The sequence below is a fragment of the Vulpes lagopus genome, chromosome 8 (genome assembly GCF_018345385.1).
Source record: "Vulpes lagopus strain Blue_001 chromosome 8, ASM1834538v1, whole genome shotgun sequence".
Lineage (NCBI taxonomy): Eukaryota > Metazoa > Chordata > Mammalia > Carnivora > Canidae > Vulpes > Vulpes lagopus.
The window spans coordinates 40,721,944-40,738,930 of NC_054831.1; the positions used below are offsets into that span (position 1 = coordinate 40,721,944).

General features: G+C 40.9%; 1 protein-coding gene across 5 annotated transcripts in view; it reads left to right on the top strand.

Annotated features, from left to right (window-relative positions):
• Positions 1 to 16,987, top strand: part of MTUS2 (microtubule associated scaffold protein 2) — a 585,745-nt gene that overhangs the window by 441,811 nt on the left and 126,947 nt on the right. For all 5 annotated transcript variants that reach the window (XM_041765696.1, XM_041765701.1, XM_041765700.1 and 2 more), the window contains one exon: positions 3,438 to 3,649. In XM_041765696.1, the coding sequence (XP_041621630.1) occupies positions 3,438 to 3,649 (212 nt within the window). The remainder of the gene's footprint in view (positions 1 to 3,437; positions 3,650 to 16,987) is intronic.

Genomic DNA, 16,987 nt, shown 5'->3' on the forward strand with positions numbered 1-16,987 from the left:
GGACCTTTTCCAGCTAAAGCAACAGGCAGCTCCACAGCCCACCTTGTGTCTCTGCATTTCCTTCCAATAAGCCTTAGCCCTGGGGCCTGACTCTTAGTCTGTGTTATGACAGTGGTTGCATGCCAGATGTGCAGCTGCCCAGGAGTCCCTAACAAAGATTGGTTTCATAAGTTAGTTTGATGTCAGAAAGCCACAGATCTTACATTTGGTGTGTTGATACCAAAAGCTGATGTTCTCAGGGGAACCTCTCTCTTGGCTCAGAACATCAGTTTGGTGGCCCCAAGAGTAGAATGTAGACAGAGTGTACTGGTGTTCAGTAGAACACTGGAATTTTGAGTGTGTGTAATAAATCTATCATAATGTTGGTATCAGAGTGAACACCAAGAATAGGATTTCACCAAATCCTTATTTTATGTTGTCCATTTACCACTGAGTATCATTGCTGATATAATAATAATGATAATGAAAATAATTTTAATAATAGGGGAAAAATCTGACAGCCCAAAATACACAATAACATGAGTACTTATAGTATGCACAAATACAAATTCAGAAATGATTCTGTATGCCATAGATTGCAATTAGTTATAATTCACTGAGCTAGAAGTATCTTTTATTATTTCCTTTAGATTTCTAAAAGAACTGCCTTCTAATATATATATTATACAGAAGCGCCTTCTAGTATCTATCCTTCTAGTAACTATCAATCTATCTCTATATATATGTATATGTATATATAAATAAATATATATATATAGAGAGAGAGAGAGAGGGAGAGAGAGAGAGAGAGAGGTGTAGGGCACTTGGTACCTCAAAACATTAATTAAAACACTAGGGTGGTTTTCTTTATCTTTTTTTTCTTATGATAGTCACACACAGAGAGAGAGAGAGAGAGAGAGAGAGGCAGAGACATAGGCAGAGGGAGAAGCAGGCTCCATGCACCGGGAGCCCAATGTGGGATTCGATCCCAGGTCTCCAGGATCGCGCCCTGGGCCAAAGGCAGGCACTAAACCACTGCGCCACCCAGGGATCCCTCTTTATCTTTTTTTTAAAGATTTTATTTATTTATTCATGAGAGCCACAGAGAGAGAGGCAGAGACATAGGCAGAGGGAGAAGCAGGCTGCAGGGAGCCTGATACAGACTTGATCCCAGGACCCCAGGATCACAACCGGAACTGAAGGCAGATGGTCAACCACTGAGCCACCCAGGCGCCTCCACTGGAGTGTTTTATAAAATCTCCAGCCACACCAATAAAATGGAAAACAGTAATCATGAAAAAAAATCTACCTTGGGTCTTAGGCTGTGTCTTAGAGTTTAATGCAGTCAGCAGTAAAATCTCTCACATTTTGTTGATAATTATTTATCTTTTGTTATCAGTATTGAGAATATTGTGATTGAGTATGTATTAAAATTAATTTGCTTATGACATGCAAGTGAATTTTCTGGATTATTATGTATTCTACTGTCAAAGACCGTTTTAAAGAAGCATTAATTTCACATTCTCCTACTTCATTAAGCCATAATAGTTTGATATGTCATATGTGAGGTTGCTTTTTGCAATCTCTGATGATTTCTTAAGAAGAAGATTTAATTAAAATTAACACGGTTACCACTAAATTAACAATCAGAAGTATTTAGATCAGTTAACCATCTCTTCCCCTTAAAAGTTGAGGCCACTTGTTTAGTAGAATAAGCCTGTTACCCTGCTATGTCTCAGTGTATTGGGTACTAAAGAGACCATTTTATGATTTGTTTTCTATGTTACTCCCTGGTATTTTGGAGAGGGTAGGGGAGACAAAAGAATTTCTAAAATATTAAAGTTTATTTATGATTGTGTGCACAGTGTCCATGTCATGTTCTCTACTTGAGCAAAGGAGAGAATGTTCTTCGGGAATAGAGGTCCACTGTCCACCACTGAGGTTTTCTGTGGGTGCCAGGATGCTCTGAGCCTCACACTGGAAGCACAGAGGTTCTGAAGAAGACTCTCACTCACCCCTGGGTCTTTGACTGTGATGCACTGCTTATCTGTGAGCTCTTCCTGTCTGCCTTGCCTTTATCCACCGCCCGCCTCCCCAAGCCTCAACCTAGTCATCATTCTTAAAGCCTCCCCACCCTGTCCCCAGCCTTAGGCGGAGTTTCTGGTTCCTTCCGCTGTGGCCTCCCCACACCTACCATTTGCCTGGCAAGAGCCAGACCTCAGAGAGCTTGTGGGCTGTGGGATGGGATGAGTACTTTGTTTTTACTGCAATGGAACACAACTGCATGGATGGATAGGTCCACGCAGGTTAGGAGCTGTTTTATATTCATAAAAATCATTCCAGCTGCTGTGCAGTGAAAGAGAAGAAGCAGGGCTTCCCATTAGAAGGTGGAGGTTATAGTGGCTTGGACTGAATCTTTAGCTCTGGAGGTGATATGAGTGGTCACGCGGAGGGACAGTTTTGGAGAACACTGATGCTGTAGGAATTTCAAAGCCAGAAATCCAGGGCACCTGGGTGGCTCAGTTGGTTAAGTGTCTTGCCTTCGGCTCAGGTCATGATCTCAGAGTCCTGGGATCGAGTCTCACATCGGGCTCCCTGCTCAGCAGGGAGTTTTCTTCTCCCTCTGTCTCTGCCTCCCTCTCTTTCTCTCTCTCATGAATAAATAAATAAAATCTTTAAAAATAAATAAATAAAGCCAGAAATCCCTGGAGCAGAGGTCATGAGAGATGTGACCTGACCCTGACATTGAAGAGAGGGTCTGTAGAGCAACCCTAGTAAGGGAAGGAAGGGGCATCTGGACATTACTCCTGGATGCCCAGTTAAAAGGTTGTGAGGTTATAACTCTAACTTCAACCTGGATAGACTTATTTATTGCCCATTAAACATTTTCACAGAGTAATCCCCTTGAAGGAAAAACAAAAACAAAAAAAAAACAGAAAAAAGCAAAAAACGTGCATCTAGTTCTCTAAGTAGACCTAGAAGAATTTTAGGGAGAGATGCCTGGGTGACTCAGTGGTTGAGCATCTGCCTTCAGCTCAGGTTGTGATCCCAGGGTCCTGAGATTGAGTTCTGCATCAGGCTTCTCACAAGGAGCCTGCTTCTCCCTCTGCCTATGTCTCTGCATCTCTCTCTGTGTGTCTCATGAATAAGTAAATCTTTAAAAAAAAAAAAAAAAAGAAAGAAAAGAAAAGAAAAAAGAAATGCAGGGAGCTGGAAGGAACATGGCAATTTTGTGTGTTCTTTTGCTAAGCATGAAACTCTGCACTGAGAAACTGAGAACCATATACACAGAGCAGCCACATCAAGTCCCTGTCTGGTTTTCCTTTTTAATACCTAAGATGACAAACCATGAGCCATGTCTTCTTGTCCCCTGGCTCTTAATGAAATCTTTCTATGGCCAAAGAGCTGCTGTCACCTTTGTGGTGAACGTTCATGAGTGACTGTTGATTCTCTTACAGGATACCCCAAACAGAGGACTGCAACTCCGCGAAATGGATTTTCACCCAAGCCTGACCTGCAGGCCCGAGAAGCAGAACGACAGCTGGTCCAGCGGCTGAAGGAGAGGTGCCAGCAGCAGGCCAGGCAGCTGGCCCTCATGCAGGGGGAGCTGCGGAGGGCCCTATGCGGCTTCCAAGCTCTCGCCGTGTCCACTCAGTATTTCTCCAGAAAGGTGAGGCCACGTTTGGTGACTGCCAAGGGGCTTTTGACTGCAGAGGAGGGTGGTGATGATGATAGGGGTGTGTATGTATGTGTGTGAGTGTGTGAGTGTGTATGTGTGTATGTATCTTAGGCTGAGTTTGAGATTAGAGATTGATTTGATTTTCAGAAGGTCCTGCAAAGTCTCCAGCAGCAGCAGCAGCAGCAGCAGCATTTAATGTGCTGGGAGTTTATACTTACATGTAAGAAAAATTAGTCTGGGAAGAATGATTTAGTACCCTTGATTTCAAAAGGGAAAGTTATGTGAAAAAGAAAAGAAGAAAATATAAATGAACGTTTGGCAGGAGAGATCTCAGAAGAGAATGGAACGTGAGATTGTTTGCATTTTAGGGATTAAATGGCCAAATTCTAAAATTTCTACACATTTCAAATGAAAGGAAGGTGGGGTCACAGTGCTGTGACACTTTGGCTGTTGGTGGGAAATTGAATGTGCCCAGTCTGGGGGCACCATGCCCAAGGAGTTGGGGCCACGCTCACAGTGTTCACAGAGCAGCGTGGGGTGGATGGCATCCTCTCTGCTCTCTTGATTTCTCTGAAAACGCAAAGAGAGTTGGTTTCATCTTAGCAAACAAGTTGTCTGGAGGCTCCTGGAGCCATCCAGACATGAAGTCTGGTATTAGAGGTGATGTAGCTAAGTTTCCCCATCTCTTGACGTGGAACAGAGGTTCATGGGAGCCTGGTGTCTGATTGAATGCATTTGTGTTTCAGCAAGAAGTAGCCAAGGCATGTTTGTGGGGGAAAATGAACATTTACCTTTGGGGTTTAAACATTATGAATCAGTATGTTAAAAACTCATAGGGCATTTTGAGTTTCATATATGGACCTTCTGGCAACTATAAATGGGAAGAAGTAAAGATATTTTTTTATGTAAGAAAACAAACTAACTCATTTAAAGAAGAAAAGCAGAAGAATGTTAAATAGCACCATGTCCCTGGTTTTGTTTTACCACCTGAACGTGAAAGCATGGAGGACTCTGGCTTTATATGACATCCTCCAGCTTCTCCCCTGCCCCCAGTACAGAAGCCTGAGCTGCCTTTTTTTGTTGTTGTTTTCTGTTTTGCTTAAAGCTTTCAGCAGAAAACCCCAGTTACCAATTTGTTGGTGTAATGAAAGACCAGAAGAATGGATTTCAGTTTCATCAATAGTTTTAGCCTCTTTCCCAACCAAAATATTAACAATGAATACCAACTTGAATTGTATACCTTCTTTTCTGGTCTTGTACCATGGTTATCAACCTTGAACAGCTGAAGTAGCTCTACACCCACTCCTATAAGAATGAAAATCATACACATTTTTGAGGTGTCAAAGAGGCCTGACTTGCTGTGGTAAATATTGAGCAGTTTTCTTTTCTTTTTTTTAAGATTTTATTTATTCATGGGAGACAAAGAAAGAGGCAGAGACATAGGCAGAGGGAGAAGCAGGGTTCCTCCTGGGAGCCTGATATGAAACTTGATCCCAGGACCCCGGGATCACGACCTGAGCCAAAGGCAGATGCTCAACCACTGAGCCCACCCAGGTGCTCCCAAGCAGTTTTCTTATAAGAGAAAGGTTTTTGTCCTTTGGCCTGATGTGTTTTTTTCACTGTCAGGTTTTTAATAAAGAGGAAAACAGGGTTGTTCATTGAGGTTCAATGATGGCATTTATGTTGTTACTCTGCCCTTCTGGAATTACCCTTCCCATGGATCATCCAGTGTCTTAACAAATCCTTTTTTAAAATTTTAATTTCACTACAGTTAACATACCGTGTTACATAAATTTCAGGTGTACAGTATAGTGATTCAGCTATTCTATGCATCACTTGGTGCTCATCATGTAACAAATCCTAGATAAAAGTTTCTATGGATAGACGTACCAACAGACATTGACATAACGTATTGGCAATATGTGCTGTGTTTCCCAAGTTGGAACTCTTGGACTCCGTTTATGACATGATGGCAGAGAAGGGAGTTCCTGTGCCAAAGTTAAGGGTTGGTTCCCCATAGTTATATATTTCTATGCCCCAAAAATATTCCTCGTTGGAGCATGGACCAAGAGTTTTATTTCTCTGCAGCATGCACCTAGCTCTTAAATCAGAGACCAGAAAGGTCTAGCAGGTGATTTGTAGGCATCGCCTTCAGACCTCCCTACTACTTGAGTTGAACTCGGCATGGCATTTTAGCAAGATGGATGGCAGACATGAATTTCATTTTCTTTTCAGTAAATCACAACCAGCAGCTCCAGACAGACCTCCCAAACGACCATGACATTTCACCTCCTACACAGTGTGTGCTTTTCTGTCTTTCTGAGCTCAACTCTCTCTCCAGATAAACCCCAGAACTAAAAATGGGCATGTTAAAAAAAAAAAGTCTGTAATTGAACATACGTGGCTTCCACACAGTCTGCCATGTGTCCTATGTGGTTAAGATGGTTGATTTGAGAGTTTGCCAGTACTACCAGATTAGACCAGGAGGTGTGAGGTGGGGTGGAGGGCCTAGGAAATAGAGGCACAGCGAACCAGGAGACCTCCAATAGTGGAGCCCTCTATTATGAGGTCCTGTGATCCTCATGATTCGATGAGCACTGGTGTTCTATAGAGCTGATGAATTATTAGACTCTACCTCTAAAACTAATGATGGACTGCTGACTAATTGAATTCAAATTAAAAAAAATAATTGGTCATCTTGGGAAAAAAAAACCAAAACAACATCTCATGATCCTGTATCATCCTCGTGGGAAGCCAAAGAATCATTTTTATGTGTGGTAATGTCCAAAGTGGATCACGCCAGGTATGAAGAGTGTGACCTCTACAGTCAGCCTGAAAAGGCAGTATCTCTTTTCTTTTCTAGTTAGAAGACTCTACCATGTATCTTGGAAGTCTACACTGTGTATTGTTTCTATACTGTAGCAGATTTGTCTGCAAAGCATGGCATAGTAGAGAGGGCACAGGACCATCAAGGAGTCAGCCCCATCTTCACCTCCATCTATGTATGCGACCTTGAGCAAGTCACTGTCCCTCTCTGAGCCTCATCACATTACCAAAAGGAGTAAGATCCTGGCCCTTGCCCTGGCTCCACCAGCCCGAGTCCCCTCTGACCAGTCATCCTTGAGTCTCTATTTCCTTAATTTCAAAAAGGGTTAATAATAATACTTCACAAGGTTATTGTGAGAATGTACATTAAAGAGTGAAGTTACTTCAAACAATTATTGAGTAAAACCTTCTTTTTGAGTACAAGGAAATCTGACAAAGCGCTGCCCTCAGGTATTTACTCTCAAATGAGATGAATAAGACACAGATGAGATGAAGTTAAAACATTGTGCAGACCATTCTTGTTTCGCTATATATGTACATGAAGAGTTTGGCCTGGGGTGTGTTTTAAGGATAGAAATAATTTTCTAGTCTATCCAGCTGCTGCTGCTATATTTTTTTTTTCCAGAATGTGCTGAGACCATTAAAGATATATTGGAAGTAAGTCTCAGTGTATGGGAAGTCACCAGAAAAAAGGAATTAAAAGCCTAGATAAGAATCTTCCATTCTGGCCCCATGCTTTCCAGCTCCTGGCAGAGTAGCTGTGAAAATTGTCAGCTGTGACACAGCCTGAGCTCAATGTCCAGGGATTCCAAGATGCCACATTTAGGTGCTAACATCAGCCTCACGCTTGCACTGATTCCAGGCAGCTCCACCCTTGTGGCAAGGCACAGTCCTCACCACAGGCCAGAGACATCTGCTGAAATCTGTGGTGTGAGACCTCCGGGTGGTATAGTAATGAGCATGACTCTCAGACTCTGCACTTCTTCTGGTCAAGCTGAAGGATTTTTCTTTTCTTCTTGTTGCCTGGTTCCCAGGAATGCTACTCTGTAGCAGCCCCTGGTGGTCAATCTAGGAAACAATCCAGACAATGGTTATGTATTAAGTGGTGGTGTCCCTTGCCTTGCATGAAGTTTTATACAAGTTACATCTGAGGGTGTATTTATTTTCATTTTATTTTTGTAAGATTGATTATGGTTATTCAATATTTTTCATATTGATTTGTGTCATTTTTACCTTTGGCTTTATAAATGTGATAGATGATGGATTTTAATTGTTTATTTCTTAGTAAATAGGTATAAAAGACTTGAAAACTAATGTCAAACATTTGTGTACTATATAAGCATAAGAAAAATTTATAATTCATCAGCTCCTTTTTCTATATATATATATATATATATATATCTTTTACTATTTGACCTTATATCTCACAGCAATCTTTTAAACAATTTTATTTATTTATTTGAGAGAGAGAGAGAGAGAGATGATGAGAGAGAACATAAGTGGAGCCAGGGAGAGGGAGAAGCAGAAGCAGACTCCCCTCTGATCAGGGAGCCCAATTTGGTGCTTGTTCCCAGGACCCCAGGATCATTACCTGAGCTGAAGGCAGACACTTAACTGACTGACCACCCAGGTGCCCCTCACATAATAATTTTAAATACAGAAGAGTAGAAAGAACAACATCCAAACACCCATCATCTACATTTAATACTTATTAAAATTTTCTATGTTCACTTCATCTATGTTTTTGTTGTTAGTTAAGGGTATATATTTTAAAATATAGTTTATATATTTCAACTTCAACTTTTCAATTCATTTATGTTAGTAGATTTTTATCAATGCTGCCTCTACCCTATGAAAGTTTCTGTGGAGTATTCAAAAAAGTAAAAGGCAGAACTCCTTAAAACAGTATCACTCCTGTTTATTGACCATCTCCTATGTCCTACACACTTTAGATAAAATTATATATGTGTATGTGTGTATATAATAGTATATATCACAATATAGTGATATATATAATATACATAAGATACATAGGATGTCATTATATGTAATATATATTCATAATATTTGTATTATTGTAACCCTCACAACAACTCTACATGGCATAAGTATTGTTTTCATATGATAGGTGAGGAAACCGAACCTAGGGAGATTATGTAGCCCTTCTAAAGACAACACAATTAGAAAGAGATGGGGGCCATGATACAAAAACAAGTTAGTCCATATTCAACACCTGTGTTTTTCCACAAGATTATGTGCTCCCTCTCCCTCTGCCCTTCTAGCCTTCAAGGTGCTTTCAATGTAATTAAGGAGAAAAAAAGCAAAACAGTTATCAAAAAAGTTAACACTTGTACAGGATGTTAACAGGAAATGGTCTAAGGTAATATTTAACCTGTTGCCATAATAAAAGTAGTATGTGTGCAGGTGCAAGCCCAGTTATTATGAATGGGAAGACTACTGTGAATGGTCTAAGGAGACTTGGAGGAGCCACAATGGATGCAGGTGGGATTCTAGATGAGTAAAAATGAAGGAAGAGCATTGTTTATCAGGGAAAGGGACACTCAAAGTCTCTTATCTTCAAAGTGGTGTCCTCTTACCTATCTTTAAGCTCCTGCTATATTAATGATTTATGACTAGACACCTAGGCACTCAGGAATTGTTTCTAAAATGCAGTGATTGCTTTGTAATGGATTGAAACCTCTTAATAGTGAAGATCACCCAGATTCATCTTCATGTTCCAGAGCACTTGGCTTTGTTGTTTGGTCAGAGTAGGGTGTGTGGTAAAGGGGAGGATAGAAAAGACAGGTGTAGAATCCCTTTGTAAAATAAATGCTTGCTGGCTTTATCCATTTATTACATTCAGATTTTAAACTCAGGGATTTATCAGGATAAATGTCTGCCCCAGAGCTCCAAAAGCAGTAGAGAAGCCATTATATCACCAGCCAAAGGATTTTTGTATTTCAGAGACTTTGCCATTGAGTGAAGCTCTCAGAGCTGATAAAAATTGAAAACAGTAAGTAAGCTCTTTGTTGCTCCTTAAATTCTAAAAAATGCCCATCTAAATATAGTGTTTTGTATCCCCCTCCCTGATAAACAATGCCCTGGGATTATTTTATCTTCCCTTAATTTAACCTTGAATAACTAAAGTCTTAGAGAGAATGTGAGCACTTCTGATGATTCTTCAGCATATAACCTAGTGGGAAGTGCTACTGAAGTAGTAAATTGACCATTTGGTAATTACTGTTCTGGAAGAATGTTATGTGTCACAAAAGTAAATGTAGCCACAGTACCTTGCTGGGACAACAGTGAGTGTTTGCTTTTACTTTTATGGTTCTAGCTTAAGGAAATTCTTTTTTTAAATTTTTATTTATTTATTTATTTTTAGCTTAAGAAAATTCTTAGCATATCCCCAAAATATCAAAATACTCCCAATATCAAAGGCTAGAAAGCCCCCAATTATGCCAAGCAGCTCTCTGAAGTAGTAAGAACCCTTGGCATATGGTGTCAATAATGGAAAGCATCATGGTAGGTAGAAAATAAAACTTAAAATTGCAAAGTCTTCTCAACTTTTATGGAAGATCTCCAGTACTGGTCCCTGATAAGAGCTAACTTCACTGATAATAATATAACTCTCATAATAAGGAAATAAGAATAGATATTTGGCTCAGGTAGAAATTGCCCCTATGCAGCTCATGTCTTTTATACTTTGTCATAAATAGTTTTTAAAATTATTATTTTTTTAACATTAAATGAAAATTAAATGAAAGCTCTTTTGAATACAGATGGATGCCAAGGGAGAAGAAAGATGAGTTTCACTTGCTGCTTTTGAAAGGAAGCCCTCAGGCTTTCCCCAGTTCCTGGCTGGCAGTTGGTTAAACGTGTTCTGCAGTAAAAATTCATGGCTTTAAAATATGCTGAGATGCAGAATTTAGTGTAGTTTTCCTACAGGCCAGGGAGGCAGCTGAGCAGAGTGAAAGTGGCACATTGCAAGGCTATGCCACTCAACCTATCTAGACCCATGCCCTTTAACAAAAAACACAGTCAATCTGGAGATTTATTTTAAAGTAAATGAATTGCTGTAAACTCCCCTCCAAGCAAAAGCAAGTAGAAGGAATGGAACTCTAAAGAAGAAATACTGGCTGGAGAGATGGGAGTTATAGTTGCCTCAGCTCCAAAACCTCTTTCCTGTGAGAAAGGAGTTTTTTAACTTTTCTAGATCTCAGGGTTTTGTTTTGTTTTTTTAAAGATTTATTTATTTATTTTAGAGAGAGAAAGCATGAGCAGGGGTAGGGACAGAGGGAGAGAGAGAATATCAAGCAGACTCCCCACTGAATGTGGATCCTGACTCTGGGCTCAATCCCAAGACCCTGACATCATGACCTGAGCCAAAACCAAGAGTAAGACCCTTAGCCAACCAAGCTACTCAGGTACTCCATCTAGACCTCAATTTTTCTACAAAATGGGATAACTAGAGGTCCAACTTTGCAGACCAGATTGGAGTGAAGTGGCTCTCATGCTCTGAAGTCCATGATTTCATTTATTTCCTCTAACTCTGTGAGGTAATGCCATAATTTAAATACCAGAACATGCTCAGCCCTTCATAGGGTGGTGGAGTATGCCTGTGCATTGGGTGGCCCACTTGAAGTGTACCTGCTGCATGATGATCACATTCTAGGAAATATGTTAAATTTTTCTCTTTGGGGAAATTATTTTTAAATAAGAAAAATCTGTAAACATTTAAAGCATGAGTTAATGTCTAAGGATAGCACTGTCTTCTGTAGCTTCTCAAGGACAGGACCGGCCAGAGAGATGAGGAGAGAAAGTTGTCTAATGAGGCTACCATTTTGGCATCTGCTTCCTTAAAGGGGAAAGTGCCATGGTGGATTGTTCTATGTCTTTCTGCCTGGGACAAGAGTGGGGAGCATGGACTTGTGTAAGGTACCTGTTGTCTGGAGAGAGTTATGCTGAGAGCCTCCCTCCACGGCTCCCACCCGCATCCTCCTCAACACATGTGCAGTCTGAATTATGCCTGGTTCCAAGGACACATCACTGTCTACCCTGGCCGTTCTGTTTAATGCAACACCTATTTGTTAAATGGAACATTTAAAAACTAAGTTTCAGGCCCTGCCTTCTAATTCCTGAAGAGAAACACTTGTTCAAATCATGATGTGCAGGAGGTCTTATGGTGCTAAGGGAGCTGCAAGAAGGAGCTATTCCTCCAGCCAGGGTTACGAGGGCCCTTCAGAAAGGACAGATGCTTGTGAAGTGGCCTCCAATAGCAATAAGGTTTCAGCAGACAGAGGTAGAGGAATCCCATGCTGCAAGGGATACAGTCCTGGGCAAGCTCTGTGGACACTTCTGTGGAAGAAGGGAGGGTCTTTTCCCTAAAGTTTGGAGTGTGAGATTGATGACAGCCAGGAATTAGGCAAAAGGGTTTGGGGACTTGAATAGCAAAGTAAAGAAAAGGGACTCTCTTTGAGGCAGTCAGGAGGCAAAGAGTAAGGTACTAAAGTGTTTGAATCTGAACTTTAGGAAGATCATTATGGTAGCAGTATATGGGATGGATGGTAGAAAGAAAATTCCAGGGAGAGAAAACAATTAGGAGGCTCTGCTAGGCAAGAGGTGAGAAGGGGAAGAAGGAGGATCAGGGGTCTTGGTGGGAAGGAGAGGGTAGATAGAGGACCGAGGACCAAGGTGGTGAGATAATTGGGGAGCTCGTTGAGGTTTTAACTAGGACAAGATGCTCTAGAAGATGAGTGATAAAACCTCCCCACTCCAACCTGGACAACACCCAAGCAAAAATCATAAAACTATGAAATGTTAAGTGATAAGAACATAAGATGTATGTGTCTTTATAGCTCAGAAATGTTTAAAGGGGTCATGGGTTATCTTTTTAGGTATCTTTGGAACTGCACACTTTGTGTATCAGTGAACTCTTAAGGTCCAGGTCCAATGGACCTGTAGAGATGGACATTTTTCCTCCAAAATACATTTTTAACTCAAATATCACATGTCCCTTTGAGATTCAGAAAAACTAGTCTAGAATCCCACTCCTCATTTCCAGAACATCCTAGGTCTTTCCCATTGTCTCAGGAATTTCAGGTGGAGGAGCTTCTGTTTTTTTGTATAGTTACTTATGGCTCAGAATTTCTGCTTCTCCTAAATTAATTCAGTTTATGGGTTCCTACCATTCTGTCTGTGCTGATTATGTTTCCTGCAGCATCCCTCCACACCTAGTATAGCCCCCTCTTTGGTTGATTTTCAAGACTGCTTTCTGATGCTGGGGTCTTCCGAGGGAAGTAAACATGGGTTTAGATATCAGGAGAGAAAAAGGAAGCTCTAGAAAACTTGGGAGCCATTTATATAGAAGTGACATAGAAAGGGATGAGAGTGACAAGAGAGTATATACAGAGGGACAAAGAAGGCAGCGCTCTGGTGGGGGCCAGAGGAAAAGAAAGAGAAGTGGTGGAAACAGGAGAATCCCACCTCACAGGCTTATGAGGGAGAAATTTCTGAAAGGGGAGAGTGATTTATAATACCAGGTACCAGACAGTCAATGAAAGTGATACAGAATGAGTTTGGCAGTTTTAGAGGAGTATCTGTAAACAGGTAAAGGCAACCAGAATGTTCCGGTTTCTCCACAAACAAATGGTTTAGCAGTTTGGTCGTTCTTCCTTCTGCCTTGGAGCAGCCACTTTACCCTGTGAGAAGTGGCAATGGTGACATCTACAGGGCATTGTCTGAAAGTGAAAATCTGTGCCTAGAGAAAAGAGCACATGTCAAATACTACCTTAAATTCTAGGGAATCTAACAGAAAGCAAGTGCTACTCTCCTCCTGTTCACTAACATGTGAACTACAGACCTGCTTTATTCCACAAACTTAATTGAAACGAGGTTTGAACACAACCACTTTTATTTTTCATTTTATTCTTGACAATTGAATTACTGAGACAGCAAAAAAAAAAAGATTTATGCCGTATACCGCAAGTAGTTCGCCTATGAGATAATTCACAAAAGCAACTACGTATCACAACCTAAGAGTCAAACACTTTTTATCTGTAGTTCAGTCCCTGAAGAGAGTGAAAGCCCATCACTTCTGCTCTACCAAGAACAAAAAGGGACACATTTAAAATTTGAAAGTATTGAGACTTTATTACATTACATTGTTCTCTTGGAAACAAAGACTTATCATAAGTACTGTCTGTGCTAACACAATAGACAGGAGGTAATATAACTGCTGAAAGGATGTCCCTAATTTTGTTTCAATTTTAATTAATTATTATTATTTATTTATTTATTTGTTTATTTATTTATTTATTTATTTATTTGGAGAGAGAGAGAGAATAGGGGGAGGGGCAAAGAGGGAGAGAAAAAATCTCAAGCAGGCTTCACACTCAGTGCAGAGCCCAACGTGGGGCTCAATATCAGGATCCTGAAATCATGACCTGAGTGGAAATCAAGAGTCAGATGCTTAACTGACCAGGCCACCCAGGTGCTCCTTGGTTTAAAAAAACATAGAGACAGAATGTACATTTATGCTCTAAGCATAAAGAGATCAAAGAAAAGGAGGGAGGGAGAAAGAACAAGCAATTAATAGAAAAGTTACTAGAAAAATAAATAGAAAAGATGGTAGATATTAATCCAAGTCTATCAGTAATCACATTAAATGTAAGTGGTTTAAACATGCCAATTAAAAGAGATAGGGGGCACCTGGTTGGCTCAGTCAGTTAAGTGTCCAACTCTTAATTTCAGCTCAGGTCATGATCTCAGGGTCATGAAATTGAGCCCCTCATAGCACTCTGTGCTGGTATGGTGCATGATTGAGATTCTCTCTTCCTCTCCCTCTGCCTCTCCTGACCCCTCTTGTGCTCTCTCTCCCTCTCTCTCTCTCAAAAGTGTGTGTGTGTGTGTGTGTGTGTGAGAGAGAGAGAGAGAGAGAGAGAGAGAGAGAATGATGTTTATAAACTTAATTAAATGTCCACAAGAAACCTAATTTATTTTTATTGGTTTTTTTTTTCTGTTTGTGGATTTAATGGCAGGGGAGCTAAGATAGGGTGTGATGCTTGCTGTTTCTGCTTTTCCAGTGGTGAGGGGGGCCTCTGTAGGTATGTTGAGGTAGGTGGGCCATGGAGTGCAGAGTTGGGGTAATCGGGGGAGCTAGTAGAGCAGAAGGACTTTCAGGGGGCCCAAGACACAAGGGACTGCTGGGCAGCATGGTGGCTCCTTCCAGTAGGTGACCAGGAATGTCAAGTGGCACTGAGGCTGGTATGAAAGCACCTGACCCCTTCCCCCTACTTCTGAGGAGCTTTCCCATAGCCAGCGGGAGTTGGGAGGGGGAGCCACTGGCCCACTGATGTCACCCACTTACAAGAAATCTAATTTACTTATAAAGACCCAGATTATAGGTAAAGGAATAGAGAAAGATATACGATGCTAACACTAATCAAAAGAAATAGGAAATATCTATATTAATTTGAGATGGAGACTTCAGAACAAGGAAGTTTATTGAAGATAAAGAGGGGCACTACATAATGATAAAGGGGTTGATTCTTCAAAGACATGAAAAGCTTTAATGTAGTTGTTGGTATTTTAGGCTGACTCTGTTTGGGTCCAGTGGCTTTAACATTTAGGTAATGTTCAGTTGTTGCAGTCCTGACAACCTTTTTGCTTTACTCTCAAAAATCTTCTGTAAAGCCTCCAGGATTTAGGGGCGGGGGGGAAGAATTGTAAACATCAAATGTGTCCTGCTATGGGCACTGCCATGCCCTTTATATTTCTTACATATAATTCATTTAATTCTCATATTAATCTTTTGATGCAGGTGTTTTGATGCCCACTTTATTGATAACTCAGGTTACTTTGATCATATAATATTTTGTTTGTTATTTCATTCTTGAAATATTTAACAAGCACTTGGTAAGTCTCAGAATAATAAAGTGGATGACACAGGGTTTTCCCTCAAGAAAATCCCAGTCGGATATCCCACGGTATAGTTGCAGAGCACTTCATCTTCTTAGTAGGAAGACAGGCAGGAGAGCCTAGGAGAGTATCCCCATTTTCCAGGTAGAGAAACAGAGAAAGAGAAGTTATTTCTGGCCTAAGGTCTGTTGGCTAGCAAGAGTAGAATTAATTTCTCCTGCTTCATGCAGGTGTCCTGACTCCAATTCCAGTGCTCCATCCACTATTTTTTTTAAATTAATTTTTATTGGTGTTCAATTTACCAACATACAGAAAAACACCCAGTGCTCATCCCGTCAAGTGTCCACCTCAGTGCCCATCACCCATTCCCCTCCAACACCCGCCCTCCTCCCCTTCCACCACCCCTAGTTTCCATCCACTATTTTAACCATGCTACTTTATTGACAAAAACATCACAAAACGGGACAGTTCTTCCAAATACCACTGGGGTGTTAACACATACCCTTTGCTCAGGCAGTGGTGAGAACTTTTCTGCTTTGATTTTCCTTATCCCTGTATGTCTAGCAATGCCAACAGAACAAAATCTCAGTGCAAAATATCATGTTGATTTCATGCTGCGATGTCACACTTCTGACAGTCAATAGAGAACAGTGTTTGGTGGCTGCAGTGATAAGGCCTACAATTTGGCACTATGGATGAAGGAGCATTGGTACGTTACTGGTTTCTTATTGCCCTAAATTAAGTAGCTATGCTGGGATAAACTATGAAGTTGGCCAGAGGGTCAGTACTCTGCTCCGCTCCTAGAGACAAATACCTATCCATGGAAGACTTTCCACCATGCCCAGGGCAAGCCATGAAATAGAGTCAGGTGCTGTTAAGTGAGATCCACAAGATGCTAGATTTCCCCTCCAAAAGTAAAGGCCTGAGCAATTTTTCAGACTTGAGGTGTTCATAATTATTTTCTTCTTTCAATGGTCAGAATTCTTTTCTTTTTCAGATCTTTATTTATACTTTTTTTTTTTTTAAAGATTTATTTTTATTTATTTATGATAGTCACAGAGAGAGAGGCAGAGACACAGGCAGAGGGAGAAGCAGGCTCCATGCACCGGGAGCCCGACGTGGGATTCGATCCCGGGTCTCCAGGATCGCGCCCCGGGCCAAAGGCAGGCGCCAAACCGCTGCGCCACCCAGGGATCCCTTTATTTATACTTTTAACAATGAACAGCCCTTAGAATGACCACTGCTTTTTTTTTTTTTTTTTTTTTTTTTTTAGAATGACCACTGCTTATATGAAAACCCTATGCGAAAACTAAGCAGGTGATCCAAAGGATCCAAACTTGAGTTCTGGTTCCAGGCAAGATGGAGAAAGCACACTCCATCCTGTCTCTCCCACTACATGCAGCTATACAACCTAAGCAGAATGCATGGAGTAGTCATTTGAGAACTTTGAGGCAGATTGGCAAAAATACCAGAATTTGAAGTACCACAGAACTGGTTATGAGTTTATAAGTTTTCCTCTCTGGTACTCCCTGGCCTACATTAAGGGCAGCTTGAAACCTATAATGTCCCTGGACATGAACAGAG